This window comes from Diceros bicornis, chromosome X, assembly GCF_020826845.1.
Source record: "Diceros bicornis minor isolate mBicDic1 chromosome X, mDicBic1.mat.cur, whole genome shotgun sequence".
Taxonomy (NCBI): Eukaryota; Metazoa; Chordata; class Mammalia; order Perissodactyla; family Rhinocerotidae; genus Diceros; species Diceros bicornis.
The window spans coordinates 139,568,732-139,590,623 of NC_080781.1; the positions used below are offsets into that span (position 1 = coordinate 139,568,732).

The following is a 21,892-nucleotide window of genomic DNA, read 5'->3' on the forward strand; positions in this document are numbered from 1 at the left end:
CAAGATAAAACACTATGTTTGTATTCAGTTCTCATCTTATCACTGAGCTTGTGCTATCAAGCAATTCCTACAATATCTGTAGTTTTAGGAGACTGTAGAGAAAAATCTAGGGTTTCAGCTAAACTCTTTAATCCACAGGCCTATGTAAAGAACTGTCCCAAGGTATCTTCCAACCCATTGGTTCTCAAAGTGTCGTCTGAAGACACCTGGAGGGGTCCTTGAGACCGTTTTAGTGGGTCTGTGTGTTAAAAACTATTTTTTATAACAACACTAAGATGACATTTGCCTTTTTTACTCTCATTATCTCATAAATCTACAGAGGAATTTTCCAAAGGCTACATAACATGTGATGATGTCATTTCTCTGATAGTTGAGGGATGTGTGCTTTTGTGTTCTTGAATTTTATACATTTCTCAGTCTTAATATTGAATACGATTAGTATCAATAGAGATAACCCACACTTAAGACCTCTTTGGAGTCCTCAATAACTTTTAAGAGTGTTAAGGTGTCGTAAGACCAAAAATTTTGTGAATCCTAGAATGCATTTCTTTCTAACTGATCTAGTTGCAACAAGTTTTTACCTAGTGACTATTATTGTTTCCCTATCCATGTGGAGATTATATTTCTGAATTAGATTGACCAAAACTATATCAAAAGGTCTAAAAAACAAATGAGCCCATGTTATAACTTGGAGAAGAGAGCTACCACACTAGAGGCCACTTTCCAACAGGTTTCTCCTACTAGAGTAAGAGGATGCTTCTGTTTTGTGTGATGGGGTAAAGAGACAATTTGAAGTACATTTTGATACAACATTATTCCGCTGATATGAAATTCTGTAGCCAGGGTGCCAGGTGTGTTCATAATCGCAATGCTGTCAATTTTAAGCCTGAAGCCCCAAGAGACGAGCAGTGTTTAATACGTCATCCCTTGTTAAATAGCAGCCACAGAGTTGGCGGTAGCCAGTGAAGGATTCCCTGCCATGTAGGACACGCCAGTTGTCTATAAATAGGACCTGTAAATGGGCAAAGAGAGAGAAAAAACACCATCAGAACAAGGGCCGACCAAAGGAACTCTAAATCAGAAGAGATCATTTAAAAGAAAAGCTTTAGGTTGTTTCCTGGTTACATTCAATGAAGTATTTTTCTTTTGAGATTAAACAAACATTTGGAAACTACGATGTGCATAGCCCTGTAGAAGGCTAAATGGAAGTTACAAAGGCAACAGTAGGTAATAGACCTTGCACTTGAGGAGCTTATGTTTCTTGAGTAATTGTTTTCTTATCAAAGCAAATCAGATAATTGGTTTCTTTTTAAATTCTTATTATATACTCTCTCAAAGGGTTAAACTATTTCATTATGTTTTATGCTAAGCTGAAGATATTTTTCATCTAGAGGAAATATTAAGAGCAAAAGAAAAAGAAAGGAATTATGAAGCTGGAAGTACCCTTGGGGACTATCTCCTGCATCATACAAATAGAGTCACTGAGCCATTGATGCCTAGATACAGGGTGGGGCCTGCTTCCAGGTCATTCAGTGAGTGAGTGGCTGAATGAGGGCCAACACCCAGGATTCTTTTCTCTTTTTCCTTTGCAAGATTGTGACTCACATATTATATAAGTACCCATTCTTCACTCTTTCAGTATAACAAGCTTACTTGACATCTTCAGAGTTTGGCACCCACCCTGCCAGGCTTTAGTTTGACCCAAAACTCATTCTCAGGTCTCCTCAACTCTATTGTTAGGGTCCGATGTGCTGTATACCAACGATGGACAACATCATAAGGTACGGTATTGATGACAGCCCGGTCATAGTTGTTGTACCTAAAATGAAATCATGAGAAAGAAAGATCTCCTCAAACACATGTTAAAGACATCTGTTATTTATTGAGCAATTTTATATAAGGCTTTCCCTATATTCATTACTTGTCCCAGAAGTGAGGTGACAATAATAAGCCAATGTTCTCTCAGGACTATAGGATTGTAGAGAGGAGCTCCACTGCCTGCAGACCATATTTTGTTTTGTTTTGTTTTGTTTTGTTTTGCTGAGGAAGATCGGCCCTGAGCTAACATCCATGCCCATCTTCCTCCATTTTGTATGTGGGATGCTGCTACAGCATGGCTTGATGAGCAGTGTGGTGGTCCACACCCAGGGTTCGAACCCGTGAACCCTGGGCTGCCAAAGTGGAGCATGCAAACTTAACCACTACACCACTGGGTCAGCTCCCATATTTTGTTTTCTTTAGAGAATCTAGGGGGTAGGGGGTGGAAGTAAGTTCTAGCTGGTTTCTCCCATCTTAGGATATGACGTTTTGCACATTCCCTTGGCCAAATTTCATAGAAGCACTGGGGAAAGATCTGAGCTTTCTCCTCACCAAGCTGAGGTGGGCAAGAGAGGTTGTAGTAACAAAGCTTTCTTTTTAACAGGATAACTTACAACTTCTCAGGTGTTTCCCTTTGTGGGAGAAATCTCAGCTACAGCCTAGTGGACAGTTAACCCAGGGATCTTCATTCATCCATTCAACCCTAATATTTATATGAGCACCTGCTATGTGCTATGTGGTGTGTCAACATGATCACAGCCTTTGGGGAGTTTACATTCTATTGAGAAAGGTAGATGATGAACAATAAATACATAACTAGTTACAGATGCTATGAAGAAAAAAAATAGTGTTACATGATAAAAAGTGACTGAAGTCTATTTCAGATGGAGTGTTGAGTGAAGGACTTTTTTGAAGAAGTAATATTTGAGCTGGCACCTGTATGATAAGAAACCAGCAAAGTGACAAGCTGAGGGAAGAGTGTTCCAGGCAGAGGGAACAGCAAGTACAAAGTCTTAGGGTGGAAAGAAGTTTTATTATGTTTGCAGAATAGCAAGAAGGCCATGTGGCTGGAGCTGAGTAAGCAAGGGAAATAATGGTAAGAAATGATGTGGAAGAGGTAGCCATGGGCCAGATCATGTATAGCCTTATAGGCCTTGGTAAGGACTTTGGGTTTTATTCTGAGTACTATCGGAAGCCACTGAAAAGGTTTGCTAAGATATTGGATTTCTTTTTCACCTAAGGCAAATTAACTGTCTGCGGAAGTACAGTATATATGTGGAAAAGTACACAAATCATAAGCTTGATGAATTTTCATGATGTGAACACATCCATATCACTAGCATCCACATCAATAAATAGAGCATTACCTAAACCCCTGAACACTCCCTTGTTCCCCTCTCCCATCTTGTTCCTCTCCTAACCCAAGGATAACTACCATCATGACTTCTGTCACCAAAGATTAGTTTTGCTTATTTATAAAACTTTATATAAATGGAATACTACACTACATACTCTTTTTTGCTTGGCTTCTTTCATTTAATATTATATTTAGGAGATTCATCATTGTGCTCTGTAGCAGTAGTTCATTCATCCTTTTCACTGTACAGAATTTTATTGTGTGACTATACCACAATTTATTCATCTATTCATGGATATTTGAGTAGTTTCCTGTTTGGGACTATTACAAACAGTGTTGGAGGTTCCAGTCCATGATGGCAACATAGGAGGCTCCTGAACTCACCTCCTCCCATGGACACACCAAATCTACAGCTACACATGGAACAATTCCCTCTGAAAGAAACCCAGAAAATAGCTGAGTGACTCCTACACATTTGGTGAATGAATAAAAATCCACATCAAAATGAGGAGGAAAAGCTGAGCCACAATCTTGCCATAAACCCCACTCCTGGTGCAGTGACATACAATCAGGAGGGGACTCACAACTCCTAGATTCTCCCTGAGGAGTAAAGGGTTTGGACTCAATATCTAGTGCCCCAACTTTTAAGACTTCCACCTGAGAGATGGGTCCCCCAAACACCTAGCCTTGAAAGACAATGGGACTTGAATCCCCAAGACCCAACAGACTATAGCAAACAGTTCTTAATGGGCTTATGAAGACTCATCTAGCTATCCCCCCAGGCCTAGCATAGAGACAGCAGACAGAAACACCTGTTCGAGGCCTATTTTCATACTTTAAAAGCTGCAGCCTGAGGGTCAGTCTTCTAATTTAGCACACATCTAGGGCAGACTGTGATCTTCCCTGGAGATGGGGAAGGCCAGTGGGCACCATCTCTGCATTATTTCTCTGGCCCACTCGAGGTCACCGTTGTCTCCCTGGAATGAGCTTGTACACATATCTGATGCCCCAGCTTTTGTGGCTGCTGCCCAGGGAACACACTCCTTGATTGCCTGGCTCTGGTAGCGAGGGCTTGAGTTCCAGATTCCATAGGAGCAAACAAAGAAACACTTCTTATTTGGCTATCCTCCCAGGTCTCAGTGCAGAGGTAAAAGAGAGAAACACCAAGCTTCCAGTCTTTATTTCCCTTAAAGAGGTCTACTTGCATACTTTCAAAGCTGCTGCCTGAGAGTGCAGCTTCCAATCAGCCTGAATCTAGGTGCTGAATGAGATCTTCCCCTTTGGGACACTGAAAGGTCTTGACACACCCTCAACTACTGGGAGCCACTAAGAACAAAGAAGGCTGGTGGGACAATCACAAAGGTTTGAGAGACAACCAAGAGCTAGGGCAAAGTTGAACAATAAGGTTCATCTCCTACATGAGTCTACTCCTTCAAGACTGGGAGAGGTGGCTCTTTTATCTACTGTATAGCAACCAACATAGAGAGTCAAGGAAAATGAAGAAGCAGGAATATGTTCTAAACAAAAGAACAAGATAAAGTTCTAGAAACAGATCTTAATGAAATGGAGATAAATGATTTATCTGATAAAGAGTTCAAAATAATGGTCAAAAGATGCTTGCCAAGGTCAGAAGAACAATGCATGATAAAGTGAGAATTTCAACAAAGAGATAGAAAATATAAAAAAGTACCAAACAGAAATCATAGAGCTGAAGAATACAAGAATTGAACTGAAAAAGTCAAGAGAAAAGTTCAACAGCAGACTAGATAAAGTGGAAGAAAGTATCAGTGAATTTGAAGACAAGGAAGTTGGATTCATCCAATCAGAGAAGCAAAAAGAAAAAATAATGAAAAAGAGTGAAGATAGCTTAAGGGAATTATGGGACACCAAGAAAACCAATATTTGCATTATAGGGGTCCCAGAAGGAGAATAGAGACAGAAAGGGGCAGAAGCTTATTCAAAGAAATAATGGCTGAAAAATTCCCTAACCTGGGTAAGGACACAGACATCTAGCTCCAGCAAGACCAGAGAGTTCCAAATAAAAGGAATCCAAAGAGACTCACACCAAGACACATTATAATTAAAATGTTAAATTTTAAAGACAAGGAGAGAATCTTAAAAGCAGTAAGAGAAAAATAACTTGTTATGTATAAGAGAAACCCCATAAGACTATCAGCAGATTTTTCAGCAGAACCTTTGCAGGCCAGAAGGGAGTGGCATGACATATTCAAAGTGCTGAAGGAAAAAACTGCCAAACAAGAATACTCTACCCAGCAAAGCTGTCATTCAGAAGTGAAGGAGAGAGAGAGTTTTACAGACAAGCAAAAACTAAAGGAGTTCATCACCACCAGACTGGCTTTACAAGAAATGTTAAAGGGACTTCTATAAGCTGAAAGAAAAGGGCACTAATTAGGAACAACAAAGATAAATATATAGTAAAATTCAGAATACTCTAATGTAAATGGTGGTGGGTAATCACTTACAAATCTAGTATGAAAGTTAAAAGACAAAAGTAGTAAAAATAACTATAACTACAATAATTTGTTAACGGATACACAAGGTAAAAAGATGCAAACTGTGACATCAAAAACATAAAACATATGGGAGAGAGTAAAATATGGAGCTTTAGTCCATGTGTGAACTTAAGTTGTCAGCTTAAAATAGACTATTATAAATATAAGATGTTTCATATAAGTCTCATGGTAACCACAAAGCAAAAACCTATAATAGATACACAAAAGATAAAGGATTCTAAGCATACCACTACAGAAAATTATCAAATCACAAAGGAAGAGACAAAGAGAAGAAGAAAGGAACAAAGGAATTGCAAAACAGCCAGAAAACAATGAACAAAATGGCAATAGTGAGTTCATACCTATCAATAATTAAATAAAATGGACTAAATTCTGCAATCAAAAGATATAGAGTGGCTTAATGGGTTAAAAAAACAAGACCTAACTACACACTGCATACAAGAGGCTCACTTCAGCTTTAAGGACACACAGACTGAAAGTGAAGGGATAGAAAAAGATATTCTATGCAAATGGAAACCAAAAGAAAGCAGGGGTAGCTATACTTATATCAGACAAAATAGACTTTAAGCCAAAGACTGTAATAGGAGACAAAGAAGGTCATTTTATAACGATAAAAGGGTCAACCCAACAAGAAGATAAAAAATTTGTAAATATTTATGCACCCAACATAGGAGCACCCACATATAAAGCAAATATTAACAGACCAAAAGGAAGAAATAGACAAGAATACAATAATAGTAGGGGACTTCAATACCCCACTTTCAAACAGAGGAGAGATAATCCAAAAGAAAATCAATATGGACACACTGGACTTGAATGACACATTAGACCAGATGGACTTAACAGACATTTATAGAACATTTCATCCAACAGCAGCAGAATACACACTCTTCTCAAGTGTATGTGGAACATTCTCCAGGATAGAACATATGTTATTAAAGAGATATGAAAAGATATTAAATCTTTTTAAAAGATTTGAAGATTGAAATCATATCAAGTATCTTTTCTGACCATGATGTTATGAAACTAGAAATCAATTACAAGAAAAAAACTGGAAAATTCACAAATATGTGGAGATTAAACAACATGTTACTCAATAACCAATGGGTCAACGAAGAAATCAGAAGAGAAATCAAAAAATATCTTGAGACAAATGAAAATGGAAATACAAGATACCAAAACTTATGGGATGCAGCAAAAGCAGTTCTAAGAGGGAAGTTCATGGCAATAAACACCTACATTAAGAAACAAGAAAGATCTCAAATGAACAACCTAACTTTACACATCAAGGAACAAGAAAAAGAAGAACAAATGAAGCCCAAAGTTAGTAGAAGGAAGGAAATAACAAAGATAAGAGTTAGTAGATGGAGGGAAATAACAAACATTAGAGTGGAAATAAATGAAATAGAGATGAAAAAGACAATAGAAAAGATCAATAAAACTGAAAGATGATCTTTTGAAAAGATAAAATAGACAAACCTAGAGCTAGACTTACAAGAAAAAAAGATGGAGGACTCAAATAAATAAAATTATAAATGCAAGAGGAGACATTACAACTGATAGCACAGAAATACAACTGATCATAAGAGACTACTAAGAACAATTATACACCAACAATTTGGACAACCTAGAAGAAATGGATAAAAATTCCTAGAAACATACAACCAACCAAGACTGAATCATGAAGAAATAGAAAATTTGAACAGACCAATTACTAGTAAGGAGATTGAATCAGTAATCAAAAACATCCCAAAAAAGATGGCTTCACTGGTACATTCTACCAAACATTTAAAGAATTAATACCAAACCTCAAACTCTTCCAAAAAGTTGAAGAGGAGGGAACACTTCCAAACTCATTTCATGAGGCCAGCATTACCCTGATACCAAAAACAGATAAGGACACTACAAGAAAAGAAAACTATAAGTCAATATCACTGATGAACATAGATGCAAAATTTCTCAAAAAAATATTAGCAACCTGAATTCAACAATACATTAAAAAGACCATACACCATGATCAAGTGGAATTTATTCCAGGGATGCAAGGATGGTTTAACATCTGTAAATCAATCAATGTGATACACCACATTAACAAAATGAAGGATAAAAATCACATGATCATCTCAATAGATGCAGAAAAAGCATTTCACAAAACTCAACACCCATTCATGATAAAAATGCTCAACAAAGTGGGTATAGAGGAAATGTAACTCAATGTAACAAAGGCCATATATGACAAGCCCACAGCTAACATCATACTCAATGGTGAAAAGCTGAAAGCTTTTCCTCTACAATCAGGAACAAGACAAGGCTGCCCACTCTCACCACTCTTATTCAACATAGTACTGGAAGTCCTAGCCAGAGTGATTAGGCAAGAAAAAGAAAATAAAAGGCATTCACATCAGAAAGGAAGAAGTAAAACTGTCTCTATTTGCAGATGACATAATATTATATATAGAAAACCCGAAACAATCCACCAAAAAACTGTTAGAACTAATAAACAAATTCAGTAAAGTTGCAGGATACAAAATCAATATGTAAAAATCAGTTTCATTTCTATGCCCTAACAACAAACTATCAGAAAGAGAAATTAAGAAAACAATCCCATTTACAATTGTATCAAAAAGAATAAAATAGGAATAAATTTAACCAAAGAGATGAAAGATCTATACACTAAAACTTATAAGACATTCATGAAAGAAACTGAAAATGACATAAATAAATGGAGAGACATTCCATGCTTATGGATTGAAAGAATTAATATTGTTAAATATCCACACTACCCAAAGCAATCTAGAGATTCAATGTAATCCTTATCAAAATTCCAATGCCATTTGCTACAGAAACAGAAAAAGCAATCCTAAAATTTGTATGGAACCACAAAAGACCCCTGAAAGCCAAAGCAATCTTGAGAAAGAAGAACAAAGCTGGAGGCATCATACTTCCTGATTTCAAACTATGTTAAAAAGGTATCATAATCAAAACAGTATGGTACTGGCATTAAAACAGACACATAGACTGATAGACCAGAATAGAGAGCCCAGAAATAAGCCCATGCATATATGGTCAACTAATATTTGACAAGGGAGCCAAAAATCCTCAATGGGGAAAGAATAGTCTCTTCAATAAACAGTGTTGGGAAAACTGGACAGCCACATGCAAAACAATGGAACCAGACCTCTATCTTACACCACACACAAATATCTATTCAAAATGAATTAAAGACCTGAATGTAAGACCTGACACCATAAAACTCCTAGAAGAAAACACAGGGGGTAATTCCTTGACTTCAGTCTTGGCAATGATTTTTTGGATTTGACAAATAAAGCAAAGGCAACAAAGGCAAAATTAAACAAATGGGATTACATCAAACTAAAAAGCTTTTGCACAACAAAGGAAACCATCAACAAAATGAAAAGGCAATCCATGGAATGAGAGAATATATTTTCAAATCTTATATCTGATAAGTGGTTAATATCCAAAATATATAAAGAATTCATACAACTCAATAGCAAAAAACAAAATCTGATTAAAAAATAGGCAGAGGATCTGAATAGACATTTTTACAAAGAAGACATACAAATGGAAACAGGTATGTGAAAAGTGATCAACATCACTAATATCAGAGAAATGCAAATCAAAACCACAGTGAGATAATCACCAAACACCTGTTAGAATGGCTGTCATCAAAAAGACACAAGATAACAAGTATGAGGATGTGAAGTAAAGGGAACCCTTGTGCACTGTTGGTGGGAAAGTAAATTGGTGCAGCCACTATGGGAAACAGTATGGAGGTTCCCCCCAAAATTAAAAATACAACTACCATATGATCCACAAATTCCACTTCTGGTCCTATATCTGAAGAAAATAAAAACATTATCTCAAAGAGATATCTGCACCCCCATGTTCATTGCAGCATTATTTATGATAGCTAAGACATGGAAACAACCTATGCATCCACTGATGGACAAATGGATAAAAAAAATTATTCAGCCATAGAAAAGAAGGAAATATTGCCATTTACGACAACAGAGATGGAACTTGAGGGCATTATGCTAAGGGAAAGAAGTCAGACAGAGAAAAATAAATACTATATGATTCCACTTATACGCAGAATCTAAAAAAAGTAAACTCACAGAAACTAAGAACAGATTGGTGGTTGCCAGAGGTGGGGATGGAGGCTGTGGGAAATGGGTGAAGGGGGTCAAAAGGTACAAACTTCAAGTTATAAGATAAACAAGTTCTGGGGCTGTAACGTACAGCATGGTGACTATAGTTAACAATATGGTATTGCATATTTGAAAGTTGCTAATAGAGTAAATCTTAAAAGTTATCATCACAAGAAATAAAAATTTGTAACTATGTGGTGATGGATGTTAACTAGACTTATTGCAGTGATCATTTTGCAGTATATGCATATATCAAATCATCATGTTGTATACCTTACTCTAATACAATGTTATATGTCAATTATATCTCAATAAAACTGGAAAAAATAAAAAGATAGTGTTTCTATGAACATTCCATTACTTGTCTTTTGGTGAACATATATATTCATTTATGTTTGATATAAACTTAAGAATAGAATCACTGGGTCATAAGGTATGTGTAAGCTCAGCTTTAATAGATATTGCCAAAGTTATTCTTTTCAAAGAGAAGTAAACATTTAATGGTATCTTTTTTGGACATCAAACAGTATTCATTAGTGTTAGATAGTACATGGCACAATCAGAGCCAATATTCTTACTTTTTTTCTTATATAAAATAAGCATAATAACATCTGCTTATCTGATCTCACAATGAAAGATCAAATGAAAGAATTCATATAGTAGTCCTTCATCCCATAGGAAAAATGGGGTGAGGAAGCATAGTCTTCACCAGAGTCTTGACATCCATTGACACTTTCAGAAACCCTCAGTGCTGTGTTAGGTATTTGCAAAAATATTATTTCATTTAATAATTTTATCACCCCAGAAAGGAAGGTGGTATTAGCTTCCTTTTATATGTAAGGCAACTGAAACTTAGAGAAGCTAAACTTTTTACAGTTTATAAGTAGCAGAGTGGTTTTAAAATCAGACTTTAATACTTTAACTCATTGTTTGTACCAGAAGAGCAGGACAATAATCTAATTCCTGTGTATGCTGGTTCATAAGGTCAACTTTTTACAGATCATAATTGTAATCTCTTGACTTCAAATAAGATTTACAGTTTATAAGTGTTTCATATATACAATCTCACTGACTCTGTATCTGATAACTCTGTGAGGTAAGTAGTACAGCTATTAATTATTATCTTACTTTATAGATAACAGACATAAAGATAAGGCATTGTGATTTGCCCAAGGTCACATGGGATCTAGTATTCACTATTTATAATATATGATGTTATTTTGTAAGGCTGATAGCAGGAAGCAGCAGGAAAAGCTTATTAGAGATTAGTGAAATGGATTTGCAATGTTCTTCTGATTAAAATAAGATGATTTATGGACTTTTGCACAAAGTAATGTCATCATATTATTGTGTAATTTTCCTCTTTTTTCTGCTTTGGTATGATACAAGAAAGACCTGGATTTAGAGAAAAGCAAATAAAGCAGATACTTATCTGATAAGAAAAGCTAGGAAGTCTTAATTAAGCTATTCTTCTCATTAGTTGACAGACAATTGAAGATTTTCCAAGTAAAGACAGCTCAGTGATAGAATGGAAAATGCATTTGATGTGCTGAGGTACAAGTGAAAGATGATGGGCACTGTAGTCAGATAGATCACTGTTACAATCCCAGTTCAGATATGTGACCTTAGAGAAACTATTTGATCTCCTTGAGCCTCAGTTTCCCCACCTGAAAACTGAGAATAATAATAACTACTTTATATGGTTATGAGGATTATATAAAGCATTACCTATTACACATTAACACTGTGCTTGACACACAATATTAGCTAAAATAAACACTAGGTAGCTATGTCAAGCCATAAAAACAAGCCCTAAAATCCATGAAAGTCCTCACAGTGAGTTAGTTAGACTTGGAAGACAGAGTTAGACTAAGCTTTGAATAATAATGGCTGAAGGACAGGTAAACAGTTCTATGTAAATATTTTCATTTTAATATCCCTTGCTCTAAAATGTTTAATAAGTTTTAAAACATGAATAGTCATTGCACCTGTTACAATATCTCATTTATAGAAAAAGCTTATTTATATACAAAGCATGCTATATTTTTATTTTATGAAAAAATATTGAGCACTGTGTTCTGCTTCTGGTAATGACTAAGTAAATTTTTATTGGATCAATCCCCTCCTCTCATAGGTGACAATTAAAAGCTCTGGGCAAAACACAAAAAACAATTGCCTGAAGATACTGTAGAGGCAGATTCTGGAGGGGAGTCGACACTTGGAAGAAAGGAACTACACTGGGTGAGTTTCCCATTTTCATGGCATCTTGCCTGAGGGCATGCCACAACCTGCACCATACAGGACAGTAAAAACCCCAAAAGAAATCTCTTAGACTTTCTGGCCCGAAGACCTAGAGCATAGAGTTTCACTGCCACCAGAAAGTGAAGGGGAAATCCTGGAAAGGAGAGAATCAGAGGAGAGTGCTAAATTCTATGTATAAGCTCTGCCCAAATACCTGGATGGCCCCTGAATTGCACAAGTGCAAGACAAACTCCCAGAATTACATTTAGAGATAAAATAACTGAACATAAATTTGAGCTATCAAAGAACAGAGTTTGAATTTTGAGTACAAATAAATTAACTGCCTCTTAAAAATAACCCAAAATCAACATTCTTTGGAGAAATATAACAGAATCTGGAGTCCCAATAACATAATATTCACATTCTCCAGATTAAAACCCAAAATTTTCCAATGTAACAAGAACCAGAAAAATGTAACCTATTATCAAGAGGAAAGACAATCAGCAAAGGTCAATCTGGATATGTCCCAGATATTGGAATTATTCAACAAGGACTTTAAAGCAGCTATTATCACTACAATCAATGAGGTAAAGAAAAATATGCTTGTAATGAAGGGATGGAAACGCTCAGCAAAGAACTAGAAACGATGAAAAAGAACCAAATGTAAATTTTAGAACCATAAAATACAATATCTGAATAAAAACATTTACTAGATGGGCTTAACAATAGAATGATGTTGGCAGATAAGAGTCTGTGATTTTGAAAACTGGATAATTTTATTTAATCTATCTAAAGAAAAGATAAAAAAATTTTGAAAATAAAATGAACAGAACATCAGGGACCTGTTGTACAATATCAAAAGGTCTGACACGTGTGTAACTGGAGTTCCAGAAAGAGAAGAGAGAAAATGGAGAAGAAAAAAATTTGAAGAAATAATGACCAAAATTTGGTGAAAGACATAAACTTACAGATTCAAGAAGCTCAGAGAATTCTCATTAGGATGAATACAAAGAGAACCACACCTAGGAACATCATAGCCAAATTGCTGCAAACCAAACATATAGGGAAAATCTTGAAAACTGCCAGAAAAAAAGTTTACGTGGTGCATAAATTAAAATATAATTCAAAAAATATATTAAAATAATCCATAAGAAGTAAAGAAAGGAGTAACAGAGGAAAAAATAGATCGGGTAAAGAGAAAACAAAAGATTAAAAATAAAAAATATAATTACAGAGAGTGACGTCAGCATCATGGCAGAGTGAGCTTTCCCATAAACTCTTCCCCTGATAAGATACAACAAAAGGAACAGTCACAGACCAACAACGGAATCCTAGACAGTGAAAAGCAAGATCGGAAAGATCCACACTGCCGCACATCTGAGAGTAGAATGTGCTGGGCCCCCAGAGGAAGTGGGGAGATGTAAGGACAACTCCTCTCCCTCCCCATCAGATCAGCGATCCCGGTCCGTGTGGCTCCTAGAGAGGGGGGAGGGGTGGCCCTCTGTGGGGAAACTGTAGCTCTTCGGGCTTTCTCAGCCAGTGGGAAACTCCCACACAGAGGACTCAGAACTGCTACGGGGTACCATCAACATCTGAGCACCCCAGAGAGTGGGTAACGAAGGGCGAATGAGAAGCCCCCCATGCCAGGGACCCAGTGGGCAAAAGAGAGAGCCCCCCACTCCGCGCAAACCGGACCCTGCAGCTCAGCCAACCAGACCACACCAAGCAACCTGTGGATCGCAGTGAACAGCCTCAGCAGAGTGCAGGATGCTCAGATTCCACAGCCCTTTACCCCCACACAGTGGCTGCGGATGGAAATTGCAACCAGATATTTCCAGAATAAGGAAATACAAAGCCAATACAGGAACCACAATGAAAAGATACAGGAAATCACCAGACCAGAGGAAAATGACAAGCACCCAGAAACCAACCCTGAAGACACAGAAATCCATAACCTAAACGACAGAGATTTCAAAATAGCTATCATAAGCTATCATAAAAACACTCAACGAAATATGAGATAACACAGACAAACAATTGAATGAGATTAGGAGTTTCTTCACAAAAGAGATTGAAATCATAAAGAAAAACCAATCAGTGCTGATGGAGATGAAGAACACAATGGAGGAGATAAAGGAGAATCTGGAATCTTTAAAGAACAGAGCTGACAATATGGAGGAAAGAATTAGCATTATAGAGGATAGGAATACAGATATGCTCCAGATGGAAGAGGAGAGAGAACTAAGACTAAAAAGAAATGAAGAAAGTCTCCGATAAATATCTGACTCTATTAGGAAATGTAACATAAGAATTATAGGTATTCCTGAGGGAAAAGAGAGAGAACGAGGAACAGAGAGCCTATTCAAGGAAATAATAGCTGAGAATTTCCCAAATCTGGGGAAGGAGCGGGAAATACCAGTAAGTGAAGCCAACAGATCACCTAAATATGTCAACAGGCAAAGGCCCACTCCACGACACCTAGTGGTAAGGCTGGGCAAAGTCAATGACAAAGAAACAATATTAAGGGCAGCTAGACAAAAACAAAAAATAACGTACAAAGGAACTCCCATCAGCCTCTCAGCGGATTTCTCAACAGAAACTTTACAGGCTAGGAGAGACTGGAATGATATATTCAAAATACTGAAAGACAAAAACTTTCAGCCAAGAATACTCTACCCAGCAAAAATATCCTTCAAATATGATGGAGAAATAGTAACTTTTCCAGACAAACAAAAGCTAAGGGAGTTCATGGACACGAGATCCCCACTACAAGAAATACTCAATAAGGTCCTCAGACCTGAAAATAGAAGAGAAAGGGAATATAAAGCTTGGAGCAAGGAGAAAAATAGGTAGACAAACTCAGAAAAATAGTAGATCTTTACTGGAGTAGCTTAGCAACCACTTAAATACCAAAATCAAAGATCAAAGCAAGGAATTCACCAAAAACAAATTTAACCTCATCACTGTAAACACATACCCACAACACAAGATAGAATAAGGCATAACAAGAACGACTTAGAAGGGGAAGAGGAAAGTGATTGAATTGACTTAGTATAAGGAAATAGGAGGCCATCAGATAATGGACTATCTCATACACAAGATTTTTTACACAAACCTCAAGGTAACCACTAAACAATCAAAACAAAATCACATATGATAAACAAAGAGAAAACTAGAAGAGTCATAAGACAGAACAACCAAACTGAATTGGCAGTCCGAAACAAATGGGACAAGAAACAAAGGAAATGCAAAAGAACCAGAAAATAAGTGACAAAACAGCAACATTAAGCCCTCATATATCAATAATTACCCTAAATGTAAATGGATTGAACTGTCTAATCAAAAGATACAGAGTGGCAGGATGGATTAAAAAGCAAGACCCAACAATATGCTGCCTCCAGGAAACACATCTCAGCTCTAAAGACAAGCACAGGCTCAGAGTGAAAGGATGGAAGACAATACTCCAAGCTAATGGCAAACAAAAGAAAGCAGGTGTTGCCATACTCATATGAGACAAAGTAGACTTCAAGATAAAACAGGTTAAGAGAGACAAAGAAGGGAAATATATAATGATAAAAGGGACACTCCACCAAGAAGACATATCACTTATAGATATATATGCACTCAACATAGGAGCACCAATGTACATAAAGCAACTATTAACAAACCTAAAGGGAGACATTGACAACAACACAATAATAGTAGGGGATCTTAATACCCCACTTACATCAATGGATAGATCATCCAGACAAAAAGTCAATAAAGAAATAGCAGACTTAAATGAAAAACTGGACGAGATGGACCTAGTAGACATATACAGAGCACTCCATCCAAAAACAGCTGACTACACATTCTTCTCAAGTGCACATGGAACATTCTCAAGGATTGACCGTATGTTGGGAAACAAAGCAAGCCTCAATAAATTTAAGAAGATTGAAATCATAACAAGCATCTTTTCAGACCATAATGCTATGAAACTGGAAATGAACCACGAAAAAAAACCTGGGAAAGTGACAAAAATATGGTGATTAAACAACCTGCTACTGAACAACCAATGGATCATTGATGAAATTAAAGGAGAAATCAAAAACTATCTGGAAACAACTGAAAACGAAAATATGCCATACCAAACCATATTGGATGCAGCAAAAGCAGTCCTGAGAGGGAGACTCATAGCGATACAAGCCCACTTTAACAAACAAGAAAAAGCCCAAATAAGCAATCTTAAATTACACCTAACAGAAGTAGAAAAAGAAGAACAAACAAAGCCCAAAGTCAGCAGAAGGAGAGAAATAATAAAAATCAGAGCAGAAATAAATGAAATTGAGACCAAAAAAACAGTAGAAAAGATTAATGAAACAAAGAGTTGGTTCTTTGAGAAGATAAACAAAATCAACAAACTCTTAGCCAGGCTTACTAAAACAAAAAGAGAAAAGGCTCAAATAAAGAAAATTAGAAATCAAAGAGGAGAAATTACAATGGATACCACTGAAATACAGAGGATTATCAGAGAATACTATGAGAAATTATATGCCAACCAATTGGACAATCTAGAAGAAATGGATAAGTTCTTAGACTCATACAACCTCCCAAAACTGAACCAAGAAGAAATGGAGAATCTGAATAGACCAATCACAAGTAAAGAGACTGAAATACTAATCAAGAAACTCTCAAAAAATAAAAGTCCAGGACCAGATGGCTTCTCTGGTGAATTTTACCAAACATTCAAAGAAGATTTAATACCCATCCTTCTCAAACTATTCCAAAAAATAGAGGAAGATGGAACACTTCCTAAATCATTCTATGAGGCCAACATCACCCTGATACTAAAGCTAGACAAAGACAATACAAAGAAAGAAAATTACAGGCCAATATCACTGATGAACATAGATGCAAAAATCCTCAACAAAATATTGGCAAACCGAATACAGAAATACATTAAAAAGATCATACACCATGATCTTTATACCAGGGATTTATACCAGGGATGCAGGGATGGTTCAACATCCACAAATCAATCAACGTGATACATCACATCAACAAAACAAAGAATAAAAACCACATGGTCATCTCAATAGATGGAGAGAATGCATTTGACAAGATACAACATCCATTTATGATAAAAACTCTCAACAAAATGGGAATAGAAGGAAAGTACCTCAACATAATAAAGGCTATTTATGACAAACCCACAGCCAACATCATACTTAATGGGGAAAGACTGAAAGCCATTCCTCTGAGAACAGGAACGAGGCAGGGCTCTCCACTCTCACCAGTCCTGTTCAACATAGTACTGGAGGTTTTGGCCAGAGAAATTAGGCAAGAAAAAGGAATAAAAGGAATTCAAATTGGTAATGAACAAGTGAAACTCTCACTATTCACAGATGACATGATTTTATATATAGAAAACCCTAAAGAATCCGTTGGAAAACTATTAGAAATAATCAACAACTACAGCAAAGTTACAGGGTACAAAATCAATCTACAAAAATCAGTTGCATTTCTGTATGCTAATAACGAACTAACAGAAAGAGAGCTCAAAAAGATAATACCATTTACAATTGCATCAAAAAGAATAAAATACCTAGGAATAAATCTTAACAAGGAGTTGAAAGACCTATACAATGAGAACTACAAGACATTATTGAAAGAAATCGATGAAGACATAAAGAAATGGAAAGATATCCCATGTACGTGGATTGTAAGAATAAACATAGTTAAAATGTCTATATTACCTAAAGCAATCTACAGATTCAATGCAATCCCAATCAGAATCCCAATGACATTCTTCACGGAAATAGAAAAAAGAATATTAAAATTCATATGGGGCAACAGAAGACCCCGAATAGCTAAAGAAATCCTAAGAAAAAAGAACAAAGCAGGAGGCATCACAATCCCCGACTTCAAAACATACTACAAAGCAATAGTAATCAAAACAGCATGGTACTGGTACAAAAACAGACACACAGATCAATGGAACAGAAGTGAAAGCCCAGAAATAAAACCACACATCTATGGACAGCTAATTTTCAACAAAGGAGCTAAGAACATACAATGGAGAAAGGAAAGTCTCTTCAATAAATGGTGTTGGGAAAACTGGACAGCCACATGCAAAAGAATGAAAGTGGACCATCTGCTATCGCCATTCACAAAAATTAACTCAAAATGGATCAAAGACCTGAAGGTGAGACCTGAAACTATAAAACTCCTGGAAGAAAATATAGGCAACACACTATTTGACATTGGTCATAAAGGAATCTTCTCAGATGACATGACTACCCAGACTAGGGAAACTAAAGAAAAAATAAACAAGTGGGACTTTATCAGATTAAAGAGCTTCTACAAGACAAACGAAACCAGAATCAAGATGAACAGACAACCCACCAACTGGGAGAGAATATTTGCAAAACATACATCTGACAAGGGGTTGATCTCCATAATATATAAAGAACTCACACAACTGAACAACAAAAAAACAAACAACCCGATCAAAAAATGGGCAGAGGAAATGAACAGACTCTTCTCCAAAGAAGATATACAGATGGCCAATAGGCACATGAAAAGATGTTCAACATCATTAATCATCAGGGAAATGCAAATCAAAACAACACTAAGATATCACCTCACGCCTGTTAGAATGGCTATAATCACCAAGACAAAAAAACAACAAATGTTGGGGAGGATGTGGAGAAACAGGAACCCTCAAACACAGCTGGTGGGAATGCAAACTGGTGCTGCCTCTATGGAAAACAGTATGGAGATTCCTCAAAGAATTAAAGATAGAGATGCCCTATGATCCAGCCATCCCACTACTGGGAATCTATCCAACGAACCTGAAATCAACAATCCAAAGATGCTTATGCACCCTGATGTTCATTGCAGCATTATTTACTATAGCCAAGAAGTGGAAGCAACCTAAGTGTCCCTCGACTGACGACTGGATCAAGAAAATGTGGTATACAATGGAATACTACAATGGACTACTACTCAGCCATAAAAAAGACAAAATTGTCCCATGTGCAACAACATGGATGGGCCTGGAGGGTATTATGTTAAGTGAAGTAATCCAGAAAGAGAAAGACAAACGCTGTATGATCTCACTCATATGTGGAATATAAACCAACACATCTACAGAGAAAACTGTATTGTCGTTACCAGGGGCAATGGGGGTGGGGGGTGGGCATAAGGGGTGAAGGGAGACATATATATGGTGATGGAGAAACAAAAATGTACAATGCAAAATTTCACAATGTTAAAAACTATTAAAACATCAATAAAAAATATAATTACATTAAATGTTAATGGACTAGGCATAAGGATAGACATATAGGTCAATGTTATAGAACTGAGAGTCAGCAGTAAACCCACATATCTATGTATTGTTGATTTTCAATAAGAGTGCCAAGACCATTCAATGGGGGAAACAATAATCTCTTCAACAAGAGTGCTGGGACAACGACCATCCACATGCAAAGAATGAGGCTGGACCCTTAGCTAACACCATAAACAAAAATTAACTAAAAAATGGATCAGAACCCTAAATGTAAGAGCTAAAAATATAAAACTCTTAGAATAGATCATAAAAGTAAATCTTCATGACCTTGGATTAGGTAAAGCTTTCTTAGATACAACACAAAAAGCACAAGCAACAAAAAAATAGATAATTTGGACTTCATCGAAACTTAAAACTTTAGCACATTGAAGAACACACTCAAGAGAGTAAAAAGACAAGCCACAGACTGGGAGAAAAATAGCTGCAAATAATATATCCAATAAGGAACTTGTATCCAGAATATTTAAAGAACTCATAAATTTACCAACAAGAAGACAAATGATCCAATTTAAAAATAGGCAAAAGATTTGACTAAAGAAGATATATAAGTGGCCAAGAAGCACATGAAAAGATGCTCAACACCATTAGTCATCAGGGAAATGCAAATGAAACCCACAATGAATACTACTTCACACCCACTAGGATGGGTATAATCAAAAAGATAGATAATAAGTGTTGGTGAGGATGTGGAAAAACTGAAGTCCTCATACATAACTGGCAGGAACGTAAACTGGTACATACAATGTGGAAAACAATTTGGCAGTTTTTCATAGGGATAAACATAGAGTTATTGTATGAACCAGCAATCACATTCCTAGAACTCTACCCAAGAGAAATGAAAACACATGCTACACAAAGACTTGTACACAAATGTTCATAGCAGTATTTGTTGGAATAGCCCCAAACTAGAAATAATCCAAATGTTCATTATTGTCGAATCTATAAACAAAATATGATATATAGAATAGAATACTATTCAGCAATTAAACTGATACATATTACAACATGGATGAATTTTGAAAACATTATGCTAAATAAAAGAAAGCTGACACAAAAGACTACATATTGTATGATTCTCTTTATATGAAATGTCCAGAATAGGCAAATCTACATAGACAAAATAGATTAGTGATTGCCAGGAGCTGGGATGGGGTGTGTGTGGGGGAATGGGGAGTGACTGCCTAATGGGCACAAAGGAACTTTTTGGGTTGACAGAAATGTCCAAAAACTGGATTGTGATAATGGTTACACAACTTTGTAAATATACTAATAATCATTGAATTGTACACTTAAAGCAGATAAATTTTATGATATACAAATAAAAACTTTTAAAAAGTTTTAAAGCTTTAAAAAATGTTAATGCACTAAATATCCCAATTAAAAGAGACTGTCAGACTGGAAGACTGCATAAAGCAGACTGAAGTATATGCTGTTTACAAAACCACACTTTAAATACAAAAACAGATAAGTTAGAAAAAAGAGGATGGAAAATTAAATAGCATGCGAGGAGAAAGCATAAGAAGGCTGGAGTGGCTAAATTAATTTTTGATAAAATAGACCTCAAAACAAAGTTCAAGAGGGACATTTCAGGGTTAAAAAAGGTCATTTCATCAGGAAGACCTAAAAATCATAAATGGGTACGTGCTTAATAACAAATATTCAAAGTACATGAAAGCAAAAACTGATGGAATTAAATGGAGAAACAGACAAAACACAATATTATTTGGATATTTTAATGTTGTTCTCTCAGCATGTCACAGAACAATTAGACAAAAAAATCAGAAAGGACACAGAATATCAAATAACACTATCAAATACCTTGACCTAATTGATATTTATAAAATAGTACACCCAAGAAATGCAGAACATATGCACATGCTCTTCAAGACCATCTGCTGGGCCAAAAACAAAGTCACAATAAAATTTTAAAACTTAAAATCTACAGAATATGTTTCCCGGTGGCAATAGAATTCAATTAGAAATTGATAAGATACCTAGAAAAATCTCAAATATTTGGAAATTAAAGAACATACTTCTAATTAATACATGGTTAAAGAAAATATAAGTGAAATTAGAAAATATTTTGTACTTGATCATATAAATAAAACATATCAATATTTGTGAGATGCAGCTAAAAAGGCTTAGAGGTAAAAATATAGCTTTAAATGATTATATTAGAAAAGACTAAATGTATAAAATCAATGACCTAAGGTTCTACCTTAGGGAACTAGAAAAATGAGAATGAACTAAACCAAAAGTATGTAAAAATAAGAGAATAATGAAGATAAGAACATAAATCAAAAAAATAGAAACAATGGAGAGAATTAACAAAGCAATAAGGTGGCTCTTTGAAATGACCAACAAAATCAATAAACTCTTAGCTAGTCTAAATGAGAAGAAAGAGAGCAAAAATTACCAATACTAAGAATCTGATATCACT

General features: G+C 35.9%; 1 protein-coding gene across 3 annotated transcripts in view; it reads right to left on the minus strand.

The window, feature by feature from the left end:
• Positions 1 to 451: 451 nt before the first annotated feature.
• Positions 452 to 21,892, minus strand: part of TMLHE (trimethyllysine hydroxylase, epsilon) — a 100,343-nt gene continuing 78,902 nt past the window's right edge. For 2 of the 3 annotated variants that reach the window (XM_058535058.1, XM_058535056.1), the window contains 2 exons: positions 1,681 to 1,819; positions 452 to 1,012 (listed from right to left, as the gene is read on the minus strand). In XM_058535058.1, the coding sequence (XP_058391041.1) occupies positions 881 to 1,012; positions 1,681 to 1,819 (271 nt within the window). In that variant the 3' untranslated portion in view covers positions 452 to 880. Of the gene's footprint in view, positions 1,013 to 1,653; positions 1,820 to 21,892 lie in introns of all 3 variants that reach the window. The other variant, XM_058535057.1, reaches the window with a different exon arrangement.